This window comes from Sminthopsis crassicaudata, chromosome 2, assembly GCF_048593235.1.
Source record: "Sminthopsis crassicaudata isolate SCR6 chromosome 2, ASM4859323v1, whole genome shotgun sequence".
NCBI lineage: Eukaryota > Metazoa > Chordata > Mammalia > Dasyuromorphia > Dasyuridae > Sminthopsis > Sminthopsis crassicaudata.
This window is the reverse complement of record NC_133618.1, coordinates 290,660,591-290,684,135: the sequence shown is the minus strand read 5'-3', so window position 1 is coordinate 290,684,135 and position 23,545 is coordinate 290,660,591. Positions and strand designations below refer to the sequence as shown.

Genomic DNA, 23,545 nt, shown 5'->3' with positions numbered 1-23,545 from the left:
AAAATTGTTCATTTTTCTCTAGTCCATCACAAAACTACAATATCAAAGAAGGCATCTCAGATGGAGAATGTCTCCATTCAGTCCCTGCCAGTATATAGAAAACCTAAATGTTGCCCTAATGAAGCTTAATGTTGCCTTAATGAAGCATCACTGTGTTACTCCCCCAATTATCACTCACACTGATGGGTTAAGTCCCCAGAGTGAGACTGTGCCCTTGGACTACAAGGGGACACTGTAAGTCTCCGCTCTTAACAGTATAGCTCATGAGCTCCCACCAGTGTGTATTTCCTTGACAACTAGCTCACAGACCCAATTAACTCTTAGTGAAAGCTTATAATAACTAAAAGAACTACAAAACATTCCCCCCATAAAATTGTGGCACACACACTCTTCTACAAAGAGAAGAATGGGCACAAATTTAAAGTATGATAAAGTAAGGCACACATAAGGGAATACATGTAGCCAAGGCAACTCCAAACTCTAAAACTAGGAACCTAATGTCCTTTCTCTCCTCCTGAAATTCTCATAAAGATCCCTGTTGATGTGAATGTTCGTTCATCTAAGCTCCCAGAAATTCCTTCTTTATATAGTTCAGCTATCAATTGCCTCTCTTTTGAATCCATAGATGAATCTCTTCTTTGCTGTTCAGCTCCTTGAAGCTACTTGTCCTCAGGTGATTACCCTCTGTATCCATTTCTGTCTGAAGTATGACTGCTGTATCAACTTGACTTTGAACTCTCTCAAACTGACTTTCCAAATGTTAGATGAGATATTTCCCCTGGACAAGTAGTTTTGCTGCTAGATACCATTGTCCATGAATAAATAGAAGAAAGGCGGGGGGGGGGGAGAAATCCCCTTTAAGGGAAATTTAAAATTAATAAATTAATATCTAATGAATATAATTAATTGATCACAATATAGTTTTTAAAATGAATGGTGAGTAAATATTTATTGTGTTGCAAGAAAAAATACAAATTTATCTAAGATTCACTTTTAACTCTAAAAACTAAACTTAGAGTAATAATTTAGTGTCATGTAGACTGAATTCCTACACTAAATACTTTCTTTTCCAAAAAGAAGCAAGGAGTAAGGTGTTCCTACCTAAAATACCTGATTTGATCTTCTCTTTTAAGTCACAAGAGTATATTCCCAATTATTGCTCCCTTCTGACTCAAACAAGAAACTTGTTCACACCTAACTTGGTCTTTTTAATGGTCCCTTTTTTGTGATAAGGTTCCAGACACTCAAACCAGTTCTACTACTAAGGAAAGATTTATAACTATTACCTTATAACTATAACTTTAAGGTCTACTTAAGCTATAAAAAGGAAAATGTAATTTTAATTGATAGCTATATGAAGAGACAATAGCATAAAGCCATTTGAGGTTCTTAATAATATCTCATCTTATTTAAATCAGTTACATTTGCAAAGCATGTTCCTCACAAAAGCACTAAGAATTAAACAACATAAAGACTATTTCCCTCAATTTACAATTGAGAAAACTGATTCTCATAGAAGTTAAATGACTTGCCAAAGATCAGACAGCTAATGGTAGTAAAATAATACATCAAATAATTTAAGCATCTACAACATACAAGGCATTGTACTAGATAATGGGAACACTAAGAAAAAACAATTCTTGCCCTCAAGGTTTGATTGTTTGTTGTCCTTCATGCTAAAGAGAACCAAAATAACATCACTATGCAGAGGTCAAGGTACAATGTATATGACTGAGGTTGATCAGGCCAATAGGAAGAGAACCTCTACCACAAAGGCCTACCACAAGTCAGGCACAAATAGTCCATATGAACATTTGGAATGGAGATGTCTCTAAACTTGCATGGCTCACCTTTCCTTTGAGCTACTGCACTTCTGCTTTGTTCATAGAGCACCTTCTTTCATGCAGGCACACCATTTTGGTCTGTCCTGTGCCAGTATTGCCCATGTCTCACATTCAGTTCCAAAGTTATGCAGAAAGGCCTTGAGTATCCTTGTATCACTTCTGATTTCCATCTGAGCATTTTGTCTTATGTGAGTTTTTTAGGCAAATTTGCATTTGACATATAAAGAACATGACCAGTGCACTGGAATGTGCTCTCTGCGGGAGAGTGTGAATGTTTGGTAGGTCAGTGTCCAATACCTTATCTTGCCAAGTGATCTTCAGAATCAGACAATTCAAATAGAATGAAGGGATTCAGTTTCCTGGCACAATGCTAGAATACTGTCCAGCTTTCACAGGCAGACAACAATGAGGTCAGCACAACAGCTCTGTAGACCTTCAGTTTGGTAAGCAATCTAATACCTCTTCTCTCCCACACTTTGCTCAGAACTTCCCAAACACTGAACTGACTCTGGCTACTCATGTGCCAACCTCATCATCTATGTGTACATCCCTAGAAAATATACTGCCAAAGTAAATAAACTGACTTAAAGTATTTAAAATTTCTCTGCAACTGATGGCTCCACATATGGATAGTGTAGTGCTGACTGGTAAAGAAACTTTATTTTCTTGATATTCATGGTTAGGCCAAAATTAGCACAAGCAGCAGAGAATCAATCCATAACTGTGTTGCAACTAAGCCTCAAAAGCTGTACTGAGTGCACAAACATCTGTAAACAAAAAAATCAGGTACCAACTCCACCTCCACTTTAGTCTTTGCTCGTGACTTTTTCGAGTTAAATAATTTACCATCAGTTGGGGTAGCTGATCTCAATGTCACTTTCATCCTCATTGAAAGCATATGACAACATTGCTGAAAACATCATATCAAAAGCAGATCTGCTTCACTCCACTGGTGACAGGGAAAGCTTGAGAGCATCATCCATTATCCAGATCTCATGCAAGCATCTAAGTAGACTGTGTCAACTTTTCCATGGGCCTTTCTGAAGCCACATTGGTTCTCAGGTAGATGACCACCTTTCATGTGAAGGATTATCCTATTAAACAGGATCTGGCAAGAATCTTGACAGCAATGACTGAAAGACCCCTTCTATGAATCTCACAGGACAATCCATTTCCTTTTCCTTTATAAAACTAGACAGTAGAGGCATCCTTGAATTTCTGGAGGATAACCTCCTCTTTCTATATAACCCAGAAGACTTTTAGTTATTTTTTGTATGACCAGTGGATCTACTGCCTTGTAAATCTCAACTGGAATAGAATCAGAACTATGCTCTTTGCCATACAGGAAAAGGCTAATGGCATTCAAAACCTCTTCTTCGGTTGGAAGTTCAACTAGAGAGGAATGGACTTCATCCTATGGAATATGATTAATGAGTTCACCAATGGTTAATAATGATTTGTTGAAACCATTATTGAAGTATTCGGCCCCTCGCTATGGTTCCCTCAGCACTAAATAGTTGACATGTTCCACAAATTTTGGGTCCATAAATAGCTTTCAAGGCACTATAAAAATACTTTGTATTATTACTATCAGTATAAAATTGATTTTCATCTGCATTCTTATTGAGCTAAGAAGCCTTTATCTCTCTAAACTTTGCTTTTGACAGAATTAAATATGGCCTTATTAGAAACAAACTATCTTGTTGTAAATCCTGTGGAGTTCTTGTTTTTCATTCAGCTGGTCCTGAATTTTCTCATTATTTTCATCAAATCAGTTTTGATGTTTGCAAGTGTTCTGACCCAGATGAGTAAATGTGGGATTGCACACCAAATCCCTAAAAGTTACCCACTTCTTTTCTGTTCCACTGTTGCCAATCATATACTAGCTCAGCTTTCTCTCCAAGTTAGCAACAAACTGTTCGCATAGGGAGTACTTTAATATGTTGCTATTAAGTCTTCTGGTAGTCATTTTGTCTTGAGGCTGCTGGTTTTGTTGAATATGAATGTTTAGCTTTGAAAAGATAAGTCTATAATCAGTCCAGCACTCTGTGCCAGACATCATCTTTGTCACTCTCAAATACTATTTCTTTTCCTTACAATAATATAGTCTATTAAACACCAGTTTGTTGCAAGGATAAATCCACAAAGTTTTATTGTATTCAGGTAAAAGTAAAAGTGTTCATGATAAGAAGGTCATAAAATGCACAAGTCTTCAGTAATAAATGACCACTGCTGTTGCTGTTTCTGATTCCATTACCTCCAAGTACTACCTGCTGTGTCTGATAACCCATCCCTCTTCTGGCATTAAAGTCACTCAAAATTACAAGCTTGTTTTCTTTTGTACACTGATAATGAGGATCTCTAGAGTCAGATTTTTCTTTTATCTCATCAGAATTTGTCATGATGGAAGAATGCACAATGAATATGATGGGTGTGGTCACTTTCTTGCACATGGCAATCATATTACCTTGAGCCTGTCATTTACTCCTTTTGGAAGGCGTAAACACTTTTTAACTAGATTAGTTTTGATTGAAAAATCTATGCCATCTTCACAGAGCTCCCCATTATTCCATCCACTCAGGAAACATACATCTAGCTTCAACTTCAGCAAGCTGGCCTCCATTTGCCACTCTCATTTCACTCAAATATATAATTTGGATGTGGTATCTGCTGAGTTATTTTGCAACAAGCTCTTCTTCTCTTTTGGGTCTACTGACTGGATTTTGTGTTGACCATAAGCATTCACACATTCTGTACTAATTCAGAAGTGATGTAGAAGGAAGTAAGCAGAAACATAAAACAATATATACGTCTACAAAACAAATGAAAAGAAAAAAAAGAAATTGAATACTGTAATTTTAATGAGCAAGCTTGCCCCAAAAGAACATAAGTAGGAGAATATGAATACTGTATGCAGTGTCAGGCTTAACTGATATATCTGTTAATTTTTTCCTTTTATTCCTTGTTTTAAACTTAAAGAGTAGAGAGAAAGAGGATATTTGAAAATGAAAGCAGCATAAAAACAAAAAATAACAAAGATTTTTTTTTACAAAATTTTAAAATGCAGGAGTAGGAAGATTCTAGCACTTCATTTGGTTCCACTCCTGAGTATTAAAAAAAAGTTTAATGTAAATGGTACACTTTTTGACTAAAAACTAGACTCTGTCTGGCAGAATTAAAATAGAACAAGTGCAAACTGTTGAATCAAGTTTAGTTTATTCTTCTGTTACTTGCTTAAGTCAGGTTCTATGCTTTCATTTTAAGCACCACCAGATAAAAGTATTGGCTGAACCTCAGTACTTGATGTAAACTAAAATATTAAAAGGAAATATATTTCTAGGGTTTTGAAGAAGGCTTAATACAATAACAAATAATCAGTCTTTACACTGGAAATAAATTATTTTTGACATTGTTTGATTTTGACACTGTTCAGATATTGTGGCTAAATATCAAATGCTAGATACTCATTGCCAATGGCAGGAAGGAAAAAAATGGTAATTTATTTATTGAATTTAGAATTTGTCTTTTTTAAAAGCTTCAAAATGATCATTTGGTATCAATTAAGATAAATGCTTGGATTTTCAGTGAACTGATAGAAATTTGAGGCATCTTGTAAACATGGTCATAGACTATGATAATGATAGTAATATTTTTCACACATTTCCTTAAGAACTTGTGATGCAATTATAGTCTAGGTTCTTTTGGCCATTATCCTCCTGCTTATCTTTCTGAGACAAAGCACAAGAATGCTTCACCAGGGGAGCTTTCCAAAAGGAACAATAAATAAAAAACATATGAGCATAGTTCATTTTTAAGAAAGAATGCCAAAAACTGGAAGCCTTCCATTATATTAAATTTCAGCTTTTATGTGGACAGCATTTAAGAATGAAACTAAAATGACAATAAGAAGACGAAAATATAGAAATATCTGTAAAGATTATAGAGCTAGCACTATTCTCCATCAGTGATAGTGGAACCACTACAGTTGCACTCTAACATAAGTCTCCATTACATGAGTCAATAGAAATATAACTAAAAAAAAATTGAGAAGTTCAATTAGACAGGACTAAGTACCCACAGAGGAGGTCCATATGAGAACTGACATTGATTTGCTGGCACTTGGCAATTTAATCTCAAGAGCTATGAAAAAATAAAGGACATCAAACATTTGAGTAAAAAAATCTAGGCATTATTATCCAAAAAAGTTGACAAAAAGAATATAAATAACTTATAATCCACATGCCCATTTTCTCATTTTAACAAAATTTTATGAGAATAATCTACAAACTTATCAAGAGAATCTTTGATCAAAATATAACAAGAGAACAGACAAATGTCTGCAAGCAATATTATGTAGCATGCTATATCTTTATGCTCCACAATTCACTAAAATGTATATGTTATTGTTGCTTTTTGTTGTACTGCAAAAACGTATTAAATTCTGAGGCTCAAAATACTATTTTAAAGACTGTCCTTATCTTTTCCAACATATTAAGGATGCAGACGTGAATTTTATGAAAGAAGTCAGATAGTCCAGTAATACTTAAGTAGTGGGCCTTTGTTAGGGAACATTTTTAACTCATACAAAGAAAAAAACCAAAAAAATAAGAAAGAAGACACCAAAAAACAAAGTCATAAGTGAACAGGAACAAAAGAAGAGGGTTTCATAGCAAAGGATACCAAAAAATCTTGACGTAACTTAGAAATGTCAGTACTATAGTCTCTTGAGTAGTAGGTCAAGATCTGCATAAGGGATAAGGATTAGCAATGGTCCTTCAGAGGGTCAATATTCATCTTTGAAACAGGTTCTATTAAGCTCACAGACTAGGCAAGAATTATAAGGAAAAAGCAACTTCTCTCTCAGATTAGTCTGATTAGTTGTTTCCCTATCTCTGAAGTTAAGGGAATTTAGAAAATAGGATTTTGGTTAATAAAGCCCTGGATGTATAGTGATTAGGTATGGAAGTTTCCAGAATGGGATAAGGAAGTTTTGAGAAAAAGACAGGATGGGAATATTAGCAAAAAGTGAACTCAAATTTAGAATAAAGGCAACCTTAGAGAAGCAAAAATCAGAGTACAAAATTCTTTGAAAAATATAATAAAGAAAATTTTGTTTAATCCCTAAAACAAGGAGACATATGCCAAAAGTGTTTTCCAATACATACATGGAGTATATATAACACAGTCAAAATAAAGGGGTTTTCTATAGATAACGAATCAATCTTAGTTTAGTTAAATGATTTACCCAAGTTTTCTAGATTGATTTGCCAAAAAATTCCAAAATATATGCAGGATCTTTGGGCGATAAGAGTCCCTAAATCAAAAGTTACAATAGTTAATACAGTAAGTCTTGAAAAGCAAATAGAAACCTATTCTTTCTGCTTCATACAGATGGCCTGTGTCCTGTTTTATCTTAAAGTACCTTCTTTTTACACTGCTTTTCAGCCTATAAACTGTTTCAAATACTTACATTCAAAGATGAGATAATAAATAGTTGAAACTTCAATGGATCTATGATCCCAAAGGCATAGGTGACTGACTTAAATGAAGAGTAAGAGAAGAAAGATTCCTGGAATATATGCTGAAACGTATCTAATCATATGGAAGATGACAGTTTAAAAACTTGGAGTTGAACAAATCAAAGACCTAGAACTAAGAGTTCTTGGAGATTATCTAATTTAAAGAAGAAACTGAGGCTGGAGAAGTTAATTGACTTGCCCAAAGTCACTCTAATAAGAATTATTTGCTATGGAGAAGATTAAAAGAGATTGAATGAAGTGAACCAGAAATCTGAAAGTGTAGTCAAATTGTGAACATAAGAAACGCACACCTTGACCCAATAACACAGGGCAGAGATCATCATAGAGGAGTATTATGGTAGTGATGATAGCAAAAGGTATAAACAGGCTCAAGGAGAATTTAATTAAATAATAATGAAAAATAATTTAAGTTGAGTCAAAAGACTAGTTTAATTAACTGAATTTAACAAGATAAAATAATTAAATGATTGACTACAAGCTTAATATAAGTCAACATTTTGTTACAGCAGCCAATGAGTGATTGCATTAGGACAGGTATTAGAGTCAAGAAGTGGAGGGACTGGTTTCACTGTGGTCTTCCCTAGTTAAACCATATTTGGAATAAAGTGTTCCATTCTGGGTGCTATATTTTAAAGAACTTAAGAAACTAGAGAGAATCCAAAACCTAGAAAACATAACAAATGCAGAAAGAAAATTGGAATATTTATCCTGGAGATAACTTAGGGGGAAAGGTGCACATTAAGTCTTTGAAATGTTGCCACATGGGAAAGGGATTTGACTTTTTCAGCTTGGCCTGAAAATGCAGAACTAAAAGCAATCCTCCTGTTTTCAGTAGTTTTGTCCCACCTTATCCCACACCTCTGGCCTAGATGACAAATGAGGTCCCTTTGACTTCTAAAATTTTCTGACCCTCTTCAGTTCTAGGAACCAGAATCATGCAAAAGCATATCCAAAGGAGAGTAAGCAGCATGGTGAGGGATTAAAAATCACACCATATAATAAATAAATAGTTGAAAATTGTTAATATTTACCTAGAGAAGACAAGACTTATGGAGGACATTATAGCTTTCAAATATTCAGAAGATTCTCATGTGAAAGGATTACATTTGTTTTGCTACCTTGCTCTTCATTTAAAGGCTTACATCTTGTAAGGTAAAATGGAAGACTCAGAGAAATTGTATCAGCAAGCTTCCAGGAAAGAGATACAACCATACTTTTTCCTTTAATCTAGGAGAACCGGCAATATCCACGTTTTATATCACTGCAGTTGCAGAGAGGAAGACGGATTAAGTGTCTGATTTTGAAGTACTTTAAAAGAATGTTTTCCCGAACCAACATTTCAAATCCCATGGAGTTTTGTTGGATACCCCTCTTTTTTGAAGGATATATATCTCATCTCAGAGACATACATACCCATGTGTGCCTGACTCACTAGAATTAAAAAGAAAAAAAAGCTTGAGTTTAGGCACTATGGATTGAGGAATCTTTCTGTTTTTAGAGAAGTAACCAATAATTATGAAAAGGCAACATTCTTGTTTAACTTAAGCGACTTTATGAATTCTCACATTCTCCCCTTCTCTCTCCCACAAAAATATGTTTTAAAGTAGAATCAGAGCATAGCACTGCAAATTCATGGACAGAATAATTGGCCAGTAGGAAAGACATGAATTGAGATTTCATTTCCAGCATTTACTATTTGCCACTTGAGATATGAGGAAGTTACTTAACTATTCTGAGTGTCAGGTTCCTCATTTGTAAAATGGGATTAAAAATAGCTACACTAGTAAGCTCACAGAACTAATGTGAAGCTCAGAGGAAATATAAAGTGCTTTGCAAACCTTTAAGCATTATGTAAATATCATTTATTATTATTATTATTATTCCCTGATATAAAGTAATCAAAGAGAGGTCCATCTGTCTAAATAATAAAAACTCCAATGTTTTGGTTTGGGTTTTTAACCACATCCTCTTTTCACATCCAGTGCAAATTATGTGTCTCCCTTCTTACCCTGGCAAATTCCATCGGTTTGGGAAGCAGGCACATGACCATGACATCAAAGCGAACATCACACACGGTCTTCAACCACTTGGTGACAAACTGAGGTTTCAGCTTTTCTACTAAGCTTCCAACTTCATCATCCATCATGTAAGCTGTAGAGTGGAACCACTGAAAGACCATGCTAACCAGCCTGGCTAAGCTTTCAGTGGGTGTATTCTCACTAGGGGTACAAAGACTCACCTGCAAAACATCAAACATGAACCCAAAGTCAGATACAATCAATCAGAACATATTTATTATTACATTTAAATTCAGGGAAAAATATGTCTTGACTTATCCATTTAGAATAGGCAGTTCCACTGAGTGAACAATAATAATAATAAATCATGTTTATATAGTGCTTTAAGGTTTACAAAGTACTTTCTAAGTCTGATCTGTCTTTTAAAAAATTACTCTGTATTATACAAAGAGATTGTCAGAATCCCAAACAAAGCTTCTTTAGTATTAAGTCACTCTCAACTCAAGGACTTTGAGAAAGGTCCCACTCCTTCTAACCCTGATAGAGGCCCCTAGCCACATTCTTCATAAAGACTTCCCATATCCCATCCAGACTTTCTGGGTAGCTAAGTCATTATAAAGTAGGGATTCTTAATCTTTTTGTGTCATAAATTCCTATGGCAATCTAATGAAGACCATGGATCTCTTCTCAGCATATTTTTAAATGCATAAAATAAAATATATAGGATTATAAATCAACTACTGAAATATAGTTATCAAAATATTTTCCTATCCAAGTTCATAGACATGTTGAAATTTATACATAAATCCCTAAGGGATTTGTGGACTCCAGGCTAAGCATCCCTGCTTTAAAGCATAGTCAGATTGTCTCCTTCCATAACAGAGCTTTTCATGAAAGTTCTAAACTATTAATTTAAAAAAGAGCTCCTGGGGGCAAGTAGGTGGTGCAGTGGATAGAGTACCAGCCCTGAAGTCAGGAGGACCTGAGTTCAAATATGATCTCAGACACTTAACACTTCCTAGCTGTGTGACCCTGGGCAAGTCACTTAACTCCAACTACCTCAGGGGGAAAAAAATTTCCTGACAGAACAGTACAGAACTTAACATAGAGTAATCACTTTTATAAAGGTCTGTTGAGTTACCTACTAACAAATCTAAAAATTATCCCAGTCATTGTATCTGTAACCTGAGACTGGTTATATTGGTGAATAATTATCTTCCTTAAATGCACTGTGTCCATTCTGCAGATCTAGTCTATCAGTCTGCACTGGTGTGGATACACCTGGACCACTTCCAACAGCACAAAGTATATACCAAACTGCAGAAGTCTACTTTCAAATAAAATTATTGAGACACATGCCACATTGATTTGAATATGATACTTCTCTAAATCTGGCTTGTACAAAACTCTAATGTAGACTATAATAGCTGTGATATTTCATTGTATATCTACAATGTTTTCCTTTTAAATAAATTATATTTAAGGGAATGAGGATGGAGGGTGGGAGAAGAATAGGGGATGAGACATACAATATGTGTAAAAACAAGATTTTCTCTCTTTGAGACATCCAAAAGATATTCCCACAAGGTTATTGCAATTCTCAGTTAACAGACCTCCTCTAAGTGATTCTGAATTCCACTGAAGAAGCTCTGCAATGTTCTATGGCTTCAAATAATCAGAATGTCATCCTTAATCAGGAACATCATGAGGAATCTTACTATTTCTAGAGAATCCCTCTCCCACTTGAATTCTGCAAGGCAGTCTTCACAGCCAAGGTAAAACCTCTGGTGAGTATAAGTCTTTTTACTCATATATTACTTAATAATAAAAATTAAAAGAGATTCAAGAAAATGCAGAACCTCCATACACTTACTTTGCCTTTATGAGATAATTTAAACAAGTATTGTGAAAATCTTTGAAGAATATATAAGAAGGGAAATGATAGGCTTTCAAAGACATCATCCTACAGAAAACCATTCTAAAGTCATACAACTGACTGAAATGTCCATACAATACAAGTTACCACTATGTTTTTGTTTATTAGTTTATAAAAGCATTCGATTTAGCACAAAGGCCTGATTTAAAGACCCTCCTCCCCTAACAAGATATCTCCCATAAATACAACAAAATCACAATAGATTCACTAAAAGAAACAGAAAAAAAACTTTGATCAATGAAGCTAAGTTTAATAATATCAATAATATCAAAAATAGGAACACACAAGTTACACTGATAATCATGCATCTTTCAAGATTTATTGTTGTATGGCATCATGAGGATTATTGATATTTCCATACTTCCATACTTGGAGGGATCTGTGGTCTCATCATTGTGAATATTTTGTCCAATGATGCATAACACATTCCATCCATGCATTTTCATCCTATATGACTTTTGACCATGTTGCCCTCAAAATTCTTCAAAGAAGCTCCAACTAAACTATTGTAGTAAAAAGAGCACTATAGAAAGGATCTCCATTCAAATCTCATGGCATATCATTACCTGAGTGACCTTGGGCAAATCACTTGCTTTGAATCAAGGCCATAGTTTCCTCATCTTCAAATAAGGTGATTAGATTAGTTGGCCTCTTTGGAAAGCATATTTTTCCCTCTCTCTCCTTCTCTCTCTCCCTCTTTCTCTCTTCTCTCTTTCCACTTCTCCTCCCTCTACCTTTCTCTTTCTCTGTTACTCCCTCTCTCTTTTCCTTCTCCCCTACTCCCCTTTCTCTTCCCCCCTTACTTGATATTCCTAACTATGGAGCCATAAAGCAAATGCTTGGTCTATTGTTCTATATTTCAAGGATTTTTTAATGATTTTTAACATATACAGAGGATGCATCTTCTTAGAGAAGTCTTTAAGTCAGCATTTTGCTCAGCCAAAATAAATGCATAATTTATAATGCACAGACAATAAACAGAGTAGACTCTTACATTCTCTATTCCTCTTAGTAATTGATTAACTATAAAAATATGGCATTCTGTAAAATTTTAATTATCATCACCTTCATATTCCCATCTCCTACCTTCATCAAGTATTCTTTCTTATAAAAGTTTTGTATAGGAACTTAAATGGGCTTATATATCTTAATTACTTTTCAGTACTATTAATACTTGAAGAGGCAGTGTGGTATTCTGGAAACAGCAATGGTCTCAATGAAGAAGATCTGTATTCAAGTCCCACCTATAATATACACTGGCTATGGTACTCTTGAAAAGTCACTTAACTTCAAAGTGACGTAGGCAACAGTCTTAAGAGTTTAAGTTGCAAAGCAGGTGTTGACCTGAATTGGTAAAAGAAGTTTCCTCATCAGAAGTTTCCTATACCAAAGAAAGTACAGGTCCATTAAACACACACACACACACACACACACACACACACACACACACACACACACACACACACTCACACACACATTTTTTAAAACCTGTGGTTTCCTCTTTCCTCCCCCAAAGAGTTAGGTATCTTCTCTCTTTACTAAAACCTAATATCCATTTCTTCATAACTGTGTTGGCTGCCTTAGAGACAACTTTTATAAAATAATAGCTTGTATTTTACATATGAACCCCACATGGAGGTGAGTGTGATAGTTATCCCTAAGTCACAAATGGGGGAAAAGTAAGGCAGAAAAAGAGTAAGTGACTTGTTCAAAGTCACAGAGCTAGTGGGTGTCAAAGGCTGGATTTGAACTCTTCTTTGACCCAAGGAACAAGACACTATCCAATGAGACACCCAGTCATTCCCCATCTTGCTCCTCTTCCTATTTTGGGAAGCTGTAATGTTGAGTCCAAATATAACATCACCATTATAGAGAAAAGCTCTATCACAGAAATTTTTATAGATTTTTTCCACTTTTTGTCTCTACTTCTAGTTTTATATTTAAACTTATTTTTTCTTATTTCTGATTGTTTTAAGAGGTAATATTGCTCATAATCTTACATCAGCCCCTTTTTTAAGATTTTACAAACAAGTTTATACGCCAAACCAGTGTTTCTGTTGGCTAATACTAATTCATTCAGGCAATTTATTTTACTTTATTAGTTTTGACAATTGATTTATATTGATAAAATTTCCTGAGCAAATAGGGATCTTCCATATTGATGTTTGTTTTTTTACCCATTACCCCTTTTTGGTGTCAACAGCTTGGTAAAATAGGTCAGCTAGGAAGTACTCTACCTGGGAACTTTCCTTTCTAACCCTGAAATTCTGTGATTGCAATTTGACTTTTATTTTTACCTTTGATCAAAAGGATTGTTGCTCAAATGAGATACTGTATGTAAAAGGTTTTGTAAACTTTCAAGCACTGCAAAAAAATGCAAGGACTGTTATTAATAGTAACAATTAGTATTAAGATGGTAATCTGAGTAAACATGGACAATAATCTGAAAATTAGTTCCATATCAGTGACCAACTCTTACATAACTGTTAGATTGTAATCTGTTTTATTTTAAGTGATATTATTCAATGTTCATCATGTCCAGAACTTTTCATTTCTCTTCTTTATGAATTTCTTGAATTATTCATGATAGATAGGCATGAGATTTCAGTATATATTATCAGCCTTTGGTCAATATTTCTTTCTCACAAATTATATTTTTCCAACATATTTTCACTGTTATTTCATAATATCCATCCTGTTATCTGCCATTGCATTGAAGTTACCTACATTAATATACACATTGATTTTATTTGGAAAGTCTTATTGAGCTCTTTATAGAATTTCTCTACTTTCTCATCCATTGAAACTAATATTGTTACATAAGGCTTGATTTTATTCAGGGTGTTCTTTTTTGCAAATGCTTAACATAATTACTGAAATATGAGATAACTGAGTATCCCATGAAATAATGTGTATTCTTGTATTTGGATAAACAACAAAACCAATTCTGCCAATTTCTTAACTGCTTCTCCAAAGAGAACCTATTTCTCCCTTTCCATTTAGCTGACTATGTCTACTCAGTGGTCACTAGACAAAGATCTCACATGTAAAGTACCAACAACTAAATTCATTTTTACAAATGATCTAAAAACTGTATGATTCTTATCCCCTGCCCCTTTTCTAACTAGTCCTTTGTTTAACTGGGTTTGAGTCCATTTGGACCCCTTTTTTTCTACAGGAAAATGTTATTCCCAACTTCAATGAACAGTCTAATTATGTCAGTATATGTTGTCTGCTGTTCCCATACAAGGGATATAATAAAATCAAGCTTTAAATTCCGATAAATAATTGAAAAGGAATATGAATGATGTGAAAACACTACTAAATAGAAAAAAATCCGGTCACTGTGGAGATCACTATTCATGGATAACTATGCCACATTCCACAACAGGATGCCATTTCATGTAAATCTTAGATATATTGTGATTATTGACTTAATGGTCCTTAGTAGTTAGCCTTCTATTTTAGTCCTTTGTATTACTCTACTCCTACTCCCATGAAAAAAAAGGGTAGTAATTCTTCACTGCCTTGAAAGGGATTAGACTCCTATTTCCAAGAGGATAAGAGATATTCATAGTTCCTTTTTTATTCCTGATCATTACAATTAACAGAAGCATTTAGGCTCAGGCAATGAAATATTTCAATAATGTTCGGTTATTTAAATAAAGGTGGATTTAGGCTGAAGAGGATATTTATAAGGACAGGAATTCTAGGGATCAGAGCTATCCTCACTCCATTCCCAAAACCAATTCTGTTTAGAAGCTATCTCTAAACAATCTTAGACTAAAGTGGCAATAACAGTCCAAACATCTCTAGCACTTTGAGTTTTAAAGAGTTGTTCTTCACAACTTTGTGAAATAGCGAGTAGTGTTTTTTCAGTTATATCCAATTCTTTGTGACATCATTTAGGGTTTTCTTGGCAAAGTTACTAGAATGATTTGCCATTGCCTTCTTCAGCTTACTTGACAGAGGAGGAACTGAGGCAAACCAGTTATTAAATGACTTCCTCAGGGTTATACTAGTAAATGTCTGGGACTAAATTTGAACACAGGAAGATGAGTCTTCCTGACTACAGGCCTGACATTTTATCCACTGTACCACCTAACTACTCAGCAAATATTATCATCTCCTTTTAACAAATAAGGAAATTGATATTCATATGGTTAAAGTGATTTTCCCTACTAAGTGCCTAAGCTGAGAATCTTCTGATATAGTATCTCATTTTTCCTACTATATCATAATGCCTTCCTAATATAATATTAACAATCAATAAAACTTGTGGTTGCCATGATCATCCAGGCTGGGTCTGTATTCTTTCTCCCAGTTATGAGACCTGATCATCACTAGAGTTTTGAAACCCACCATACCCATTTCAGCAGAAATTGTGAGTTTAGTTCCCTGGGGCCATTCAAGCTGTTCTGAACTATTGTGGCTAAATCAAACACACTGATGTCGGATTATTCATTAACAGAGTCAAATGGAATGTTTCAATTGTCTTGGAATTGTATATTGGGTCATGTGTAGAAACAGCCATTAAAATACACAAAGCTATCAAAAGTTCCCTAGGGCCTGAACTATCAAGCATGTAGATAAATTTCAGGTCCTATGCCATTGTCTGAACTGTAATAAAACTAGAAGTAAAACATCATATCCTGGCAATGTCAATGCTTGGTTGTGTGCCAAGAAGTACATTATATCTCTCATGCAGATCAGTATCTTAAGCTTATTGTTTCCTCTTCATTTTACTATATTACTCAGCCAACATTATAAAAATAGAAATGCACAAGAACAAATTTCCTCATCTGTGGAATCTCATAAGGAGAAATACAATGAAAGATAATGGGTTTAAAAAAAAGTACACACACAAATAGATATATAGATATATGTCCTTACTAGGAACCATATTCCAAATTGGCTGAGCAGTCGTTGGTCATGTTTATCATCATCTTTGTTATCAAAATCAGTGTTATCCAAGGAGTGATGGGAAGAGGAAAGCCCCATTTGTCTTCGACGGTTTAGTTCATATTCTCTTTGCTCAGCATGAAACTCAGCTTCCTTCAGTAAGCTATAAAAAAAAAAGGGGGGTGAGGAGGGAATTTTCACATCAAATAGTCTGGAAACAAATGGTTGATAGTGAAGAATTATGGAATGATAGCCAAGAATTATAAGTATTGGTTTAGTCATCAAAGAGATCGGTTTGGCATAAAATATAAAACAACGGATTTTGAATCAAAAGATATGAATACTAATTCTGGTCCTATAATACTTGTAGGACCTTGGGTAAGTCATTTAACACCTTATGGAGATGCTAGTTCCCTTACAGATGTAAAAAGATGGGGATTTAACTAAAGGTATGTTATCCCTTCCAGCTATGTATCTATGAACCTGGGATCTATGGCCTTTTGAGGCCTTGTTATACTCACCTGTAAATGAAGAGAATGGATATAATCCCTTATAGTATCTCTTCCAACTAAATCTATGATATTGTAAAGCACGAATCCTCTCAGGATTCTAATCAATGGTTATTTACCTTGCCTTTCAACAAATCAGTGGAAGGGAACTCACTTCATTTGTGTTGTACATCTCTTTTTTATAAATTGAAAAACTAGGACACAGAAAAGTGACTTCCTTCAAAACACACAAGACAACTATTGGAATGATGAAGGCTAAGCAAAAATCCAATTCTATTTATTAGTTCTTCCATAGGATTTCAAGGCCTCCTTTCCCTCTTCATCAATGTTGTAAATACATCTAAGACTATTGGGGAAGATTATTTTCAAAAAATAAGCTAAAAAAAGTTAAAATACAGAACAAACACAACCCCCCAAAAAAGGAGTGAAAGAGGAGCAACATATTTTTTACATATGTAGTGGGGGAAAAAAATAAATGAAGCAAAGTATTTACATTTAAGAATTTTTTTTCACTTCCAAAGAAATATCATCAGTCAGAAGGCTCAAAAAAGAGATTCATCTTATCAAATACAGTCACTGCAAAAAGTTGGTACATCAGAGTCTACACATCTTTATTTATGGATAAGAATAACCCAAGGTGATGGCCAGCAACTCTGCAGTCTGTCTAATTACCTAATCACAGCCTCTACTGCACACACAAGTTCCTCAGCCCCACATTCCCGGGTGTTGATGGGAGGAGGTGACGTCTGATACAGATGTGTCTCTGCTGTAGCTCCTGATGACCCAACTTCATTGCTATGGTGGTTTGAATGGCACCTTTTGCAGTACCGGACAGGCCTATTTCCATGGCGACCACAGCACCCTGCTGAGAAGCAGGTAACAACAGCCCTCCTCACATGAGAACTGCAGTTCTGAAAACAAAAAAATTTTTTAAATTAAATAACCAATGTAAATTTACTTAAAAATTAGAACAAAGGGGAATTTAATGAGACAGGTAAACATCAGGATTCTTAAAGATGGACATCAGCATTTGAAAGCAAGGCTCTCGATAAGTACAGGTCTCTCTGAGTTAGGTTTCAGTAATGATGAAGTGACCTAAAATGTTTCCTATTGATCTAATAGAATCAAAAGGTCAAAAAGAGAAATGTTTCAACTCTAAATATCTAAAAGAAAAACTAAAGAAAACAAAACATCTAAATATCAACTATGCTGCAAAGCCTTCTCTAAGCATACCTCAAAGATCTCATATTAAAAAGAGGCATGAATATTTTCCCCAAAACCCACACTTTTTCTGAACTTCCCTATTTCTGTTGAGAATTCCACCACTCCTCCAATCACTGCATGAAACTTAAGTATTATTCCCTGATTCCTTATTATAATTCATGTAAATAGCTAAATCTTGTTATTTTTTACTTCTCTGTCATCCTTTACATCTTTGGCTTAAGTCCCCTTCTCTCCCACTCACACAATCCCCCCCTCCGCTCCCCCAGCTCCAGAACAAACTGTCTTCCCCTTCAGCATAAAACTGCAATCGGTTCTTAATTAGTTTTCCTGCCTCCTTTTTCCCCACTCCAAACCATGACCCACACAGTGGCCAAAATTATTTTCTCAGAGCCCGGGGCTAGCCTCTTAGCAATAAGGTCTGGCAACTCCTGATGTATTCCCTTTAGAATCAAAAATAAAACCCTTTGAACATTAAAACCTTTCACCAATGGCCTCAACATACTTTGGCAGTCTTATAATACATTCTACTACTCCTTGGAGTCTGTGGTGGGGTCCAATCGGACTCCTTGCTCTTTTTCATACAAGGCACTCCGTCATATACTTTTGCACTAGCTGCCCCCGAGCCTGGAATGCTGTCCACCCTCCTTCGGCACTCATACAAGTCCAATAAATCTTTCTACATGAGGTCTTCCTTTCTAGCTAGTGCCCCCCTTGCAGAATCACCTGCTATCAATTTTGTGTTTACATGTATACCTATGTTGTAACCTTCACTTTTATCTTTGCAGACTCAGGGCCTGATCGGTTTCATCAGTTTGGGGGCTCCATCACCATGCCCACACACAGATGCTAATTCTCCCGTACTCCACCAGTTTTGAGGGTCAAAACAAAACATTTATCCCCTAGTAGGCAGCCTTCTTAGTGACAATGTCTCCGTTCTACGGCAGCCCAGCAGAGGTGCCAAACGTAAGTCCTAGGCGGGGCCTCTTCCTGAAAAACCTTTCTGACCAGAGGCCCCGGGTCACCTCCTCAGGACAGCTCAGCACCCGCATTAAATCTTCATCACCTGCTTCACTTTCTCTGGCTGAGGCTGGAGCCGAGCCGAGCGTGGAGTGATTATAAATCCAGTCCCACCCCAACACATGTGCAAGAGGCGCCTCTAAGCCTTCGAATTGGAGGCCTCGGGCACCTATCCGGTGCCCTTGGGAGCAGAAGTGGGGCAGGCCCGCGAAAGACTCCTAAAAGCAGCAGCGCCCTCCCCCACCCCCTTAATGCAAGGGACACACGACCCTATTGTGTGCTTTTTATTTGCTCTAAATAAATAAAATATTTAAATAAATAAATTTATATATAAATAAATAAAATTACAAAGAAATAAGTAAAGGAAATAAAAAATAATTCTAGTAATGGAAGAGTGGGCTGCCTGAGGGCCCAGAACTCCATACCACAGAGTGGCTACAATTCCAACCCTTGATTGGCCAGAGAGAGAGAGAGAGAGAGAGAGAGAGAGAGAGAGAGAGAGAGAGATTTCCCCCCCATTGCTTAGGTTTTATTGGGGAACCACTTATACATGTGGTCAAAAATTTATTTTATTGGCAGGGGTGTTTGTGTGCATATATATGTACATATATTCGTGTATATATTGATATATGTATGTATCTTTTATATTGCTATATTTATATATATAATGTTCAAATACGTGCATATGTGTGTACCTTTTTTTAACCAGTCGTGTGATTTTATTTCATAAATATTTTTGAGGGAACTATCTCCCTTTACCTTCTTTTGGAGGCGCTAACCTGACGTGCAAATGACAGTCCTAAAGAGCTATTTAGAGAATTTAAGTGAATTGTTTGCTGACACAAAGCTGGGGTGTTACAAGCTGACTCTGAGGTCATCTCTTTATCCACTTATACTATCACTCACATCTATTAACATGTAAATACATATTTATTATCCATTCATGTAAGTTTTCTTTCAATGCAAATACCACTGTGTAAGAATAAGAATTGTGTCTGTCCTCCAAAGCTTAGCTTGGTTCCTGGAGATTCATCATCTCAAAGTAATGGATTTTTTACCCTGATTGCTTTAGGAAAAAAAAAAAAAAAAAAAAAAAAAAAAAATATATATATATATATATATATATATATGTATATATATACATATATATGTATATATATACATATATATGTATGTATGTATATGTATATATAACATAGATAATAATATATGTTGCTTTAGAAATGTATAATATTGTTGTACCAGGGTTCTCTTTTATTGTCCTCACTCTGTTTCCCTAAATTGTCCTGCCTTGGTTTCCCTGAATTGTGACCTAATTGTTCTGCTCAATCCTGCAACATCACCCCTCCCTCCTAATCATGATGATCCAGATAAGGATAAAAGACCTGTCTTAGACATCAAGACCCCAGTCCTTCCCTACTTACCAGAATGCCTTCCCCATCCTGTCAGTACCAGATCCATAGTCCTGTTCTGGCTCTCAGCACCCTGACTCTGCCCCTATGTACACAGCACTCTGTCTATCCCCTGTATCTGAGCCATGTGTGTATATGTCATTGAGAACTCACATTGTTGCTGGATTCTTGGAGATGATAGTCTCATTTGGTCCCAGTAAATCTCTCCCTTTAAATAAATTATTAAATACTCTCTAATCTCTATCCTGACTCAGTTTCTCCCGCATTTTATAATATATAGGAATATATAATATAAATATAAAAAATAAGACATGTAGGGACTACAGTCTGCATCATTACAGAATGTCTGTTCACTGCCTTTGAAAGCAACCAGAAAAATCTTTTTGTTCAACTTCAAAACAGGAAATTTTCATTCCACTCATCTTTTAGCATCCAAGGACACTTCCAAAACTTTTGTGGCACTTTGGGGTGGCCTTAACTGACTTGACTGGCTGCTATTTGCATTCTCATCAATTCTCTGTGGGAGGCCCTATATAATGTGGCAATAAGAACCACAGGAACACTCCAAAGGCAATATCACAAAACAGGGATAAGAAGACACTTCTAAAGAACTACTTACAACTTCAAGTAGAAGGGAGGTAATACATTCCAGAGATAAAGGGTGTGAAAATTGGATATTGACTAAAAGAGATTCCATAGTTTCAAGAAATATTGTAAGATCTGGCCTTAGTAGTAGGTGTGGAAAGCACTTCCTTGTTGCCTACCAGTAGTGACTTGAGGGTCTTCATTTACACCCCCATTACTCTACTCACCAGCTGGGACTTGAAATTCTCTAAATATGGATAAATTCACTCCAAAAGACTGAAAGGCTTCCTAGAGACTCCTATTCAAATGTAAATGCCCTTGGCAAGAAACATATTGTAAATTCTTAGTTTAGGATTAATTTAATAAACTGCTTTTGAATCTTGGCAGTAGATGAGGGTTAAAGGAGCCTGTATGTATAAGACATGGCGTAAGCACATGAAGGTTCTTATGGAAGGGAGATGAAACAGGGGTGCTGAAAGGGGAAGAAGAATAACAAATCATTTATTGTCTGGGATTAAGTATAGGCACTATATTGCTTACAGGAAACAATCATATTAAAACAAAGTTTTGAATTAAATTTTGACTATTACACAACATATTTAGCTTTGTATCCTTGAATTTTCCATACTAGAGTCAGGCTTTCAAACCACTGGAGTGATATAATTAATGACAGACTAACAACTATTTCCCAAATTCTTTGTTTGTCTTAATAGTTTGATAGAAGGGCAGCTAGATGATGCAATGGATGGAGCACAAGCCCTGAAATCAAGAGGACTCAAATTTGATCTCAGACACTGAACATTTCCTAGCTGTGTGACCCTAGGCAAGTCACTTAACCCTAAATGCCTTGCAAAAAGAAATACTAATTTGATAGAAACATTTGTCTTTTCCATTTTGAGTATAGAATGTCTATTTTTGACATTTATTTCTCTCAAATCTAAAATATTCTTTCAACTTTTGAGTTCTTTTTTTTTTTTCTCAATATGTATGTTTTCTAATTCTGACTTTCAAGATCACCTTCTTCCTTCCAATTTCCTTTCTGTTTCGCATCATTGTTTTCTCTTTCTCACTCTGGGTTTATAAATATATATACATACCACAAATTATACTACCTGTTGCCTTTGGGGTTCTGTTTTCAATCTGCTACCTCTAGTTAATGATACAGCCAAAACCAAAATCAGAAACAGATCTCCTGGCTCAGAGACTAAGATTCTTTCTATTATAACATATTGCCTCTCTTGTTCTCTTTTTCTACTCAAACAACCATTAGATTAAAAAAAAAAAAAAAGATGAAAAAGATATAGAAAAATTTATGGTTGAAGGAAGCCTAAAAAAGAGAGAATTTGGGGGCAAAATAAGTCATTTTAATCATTTATCTTGACATAAATGACTATCTTCTATGCATAGAAACAGAATTAGGATATTTTGTGCACTTATATTTTGGTACATACCCCTTCCCACCACCATAAAAGTCTTTTTAGCATGAAAGATGCATCATTGCAATAAATTTGAGTTCCACATTTATCATTGTTCAGATATTTTGGTGAAGTGGCTTTTTATCATTTTGGCTTAATTACATAAAAATAAAATTATTTCTATTATTATCAAGCACACCATATGGTATAGGTTATCAAGATAAGGGCTGGGAAACTGACCATCTAAAAAATAAGCAATCTTGCATGCTAAGTCACTTTTTCCCCTTTACAAATTATGATCACATAGACATTTTGGAGACTATGGCATAGAAATGAGGCACATGTTCATGGAATGAGATTATGAAACAAACACAAAAAAGTCATGCCTCACCACACAAATGGTTTAGTCTTACCTTTTTCTGACATATAGCAGATATTTCAGCTGTAAGGGGAAGGTATACAAAACATCAACAGAGAAAGAAAACCCACCTCACCAAGGATATCCAGGGGAGAAAAATAATATTATATTACCTCTAGAATTAGTCCCAGAAATCTATATTTTTCTAACTCTCCAATATAGATCTCTGCTTCATCTTGGACTACATCTTTAGACCTAAGTAGTTCCTCAGTGGGCCACAAAGTAATGTTAGAACTATTTTTCATCAGTGGTTAGTGGCATACATCATAAACGTTGGCTTCATCATTGTAACACCTTACCTTATGTTTGTTTCTGTATGTATTATCTCAAATGATATTCATAAAAACCCCATGAGGTAGATAGTACAAATATTATCCTCTTATAACTAAGAAATTGAAGCGATTTTAGATTAAATAAATCAAAAAGATCAGTTCACAATAGAAGTGCAAGCAAATGCCCATTATATAGTATAGATTAATAAATGTTTTTTCATTCATTTTTTTTCTTTTAAAGCATTGCTCTAGTTCAGCAGTTCTCAAGCATTTTGGTTACAAGACCCCTTTAGAATCTTAAAAATTACTGAGGATCCCCCCCTCAAAGAGTTTTTGTTTGTATGGGTTATGTCTATTTATATTTACTAGGTTATCTATAGCTATCTATATTTATTGTTTCCGTTTTTCGGTGTTTTACATAGATATGCATATACAATATTAATGTATTTGTAT

At 35.2% G+C, this 23,545-nt stretch overlaps 1 protein-coding gene across 13 annotated transcripts in view; it reads right to left on the bottom strand.

Annotated features, from left to right (window-relative positions):
* Window positions 1-23,545, bottom strand: part of UNC79 (unc-79 homolog, NALCN channel complex subunit) — a 318,327-nt gene that overhangs the window by 200,163 nt on the left and 94,619 nt on the right. For 12 of the 13 annotated variants that reach the window (XM_074289679.1, XM_074289683.1, XM_074289680.1 and 9 more), the window contains exons 11-14: window positions 22,816-22,844; window positions 17,422-17,660; window positions 16,232-16,403; window positions 9,393-9,623 (exon numbers count right to left, since the gene is read on the bottom strand). In XM_074289679.1, the coding sequence (XP_074145780.1) occupies window positions 9,393-9,623; window positions 16,232-16,403; window positions 17,422-17,660; window positions 22,816-22,844 (671 nt within the window). The remainder of the gene's footprint in view (window positions 1-9,392; window positions 9,624-16,231; window positions 16,404-17,421; window positions 17,661-22,815; window positions 22,845-23,545) is intronic. The other variant, XM_074289691.1, reaches the window with a different exon arrangement.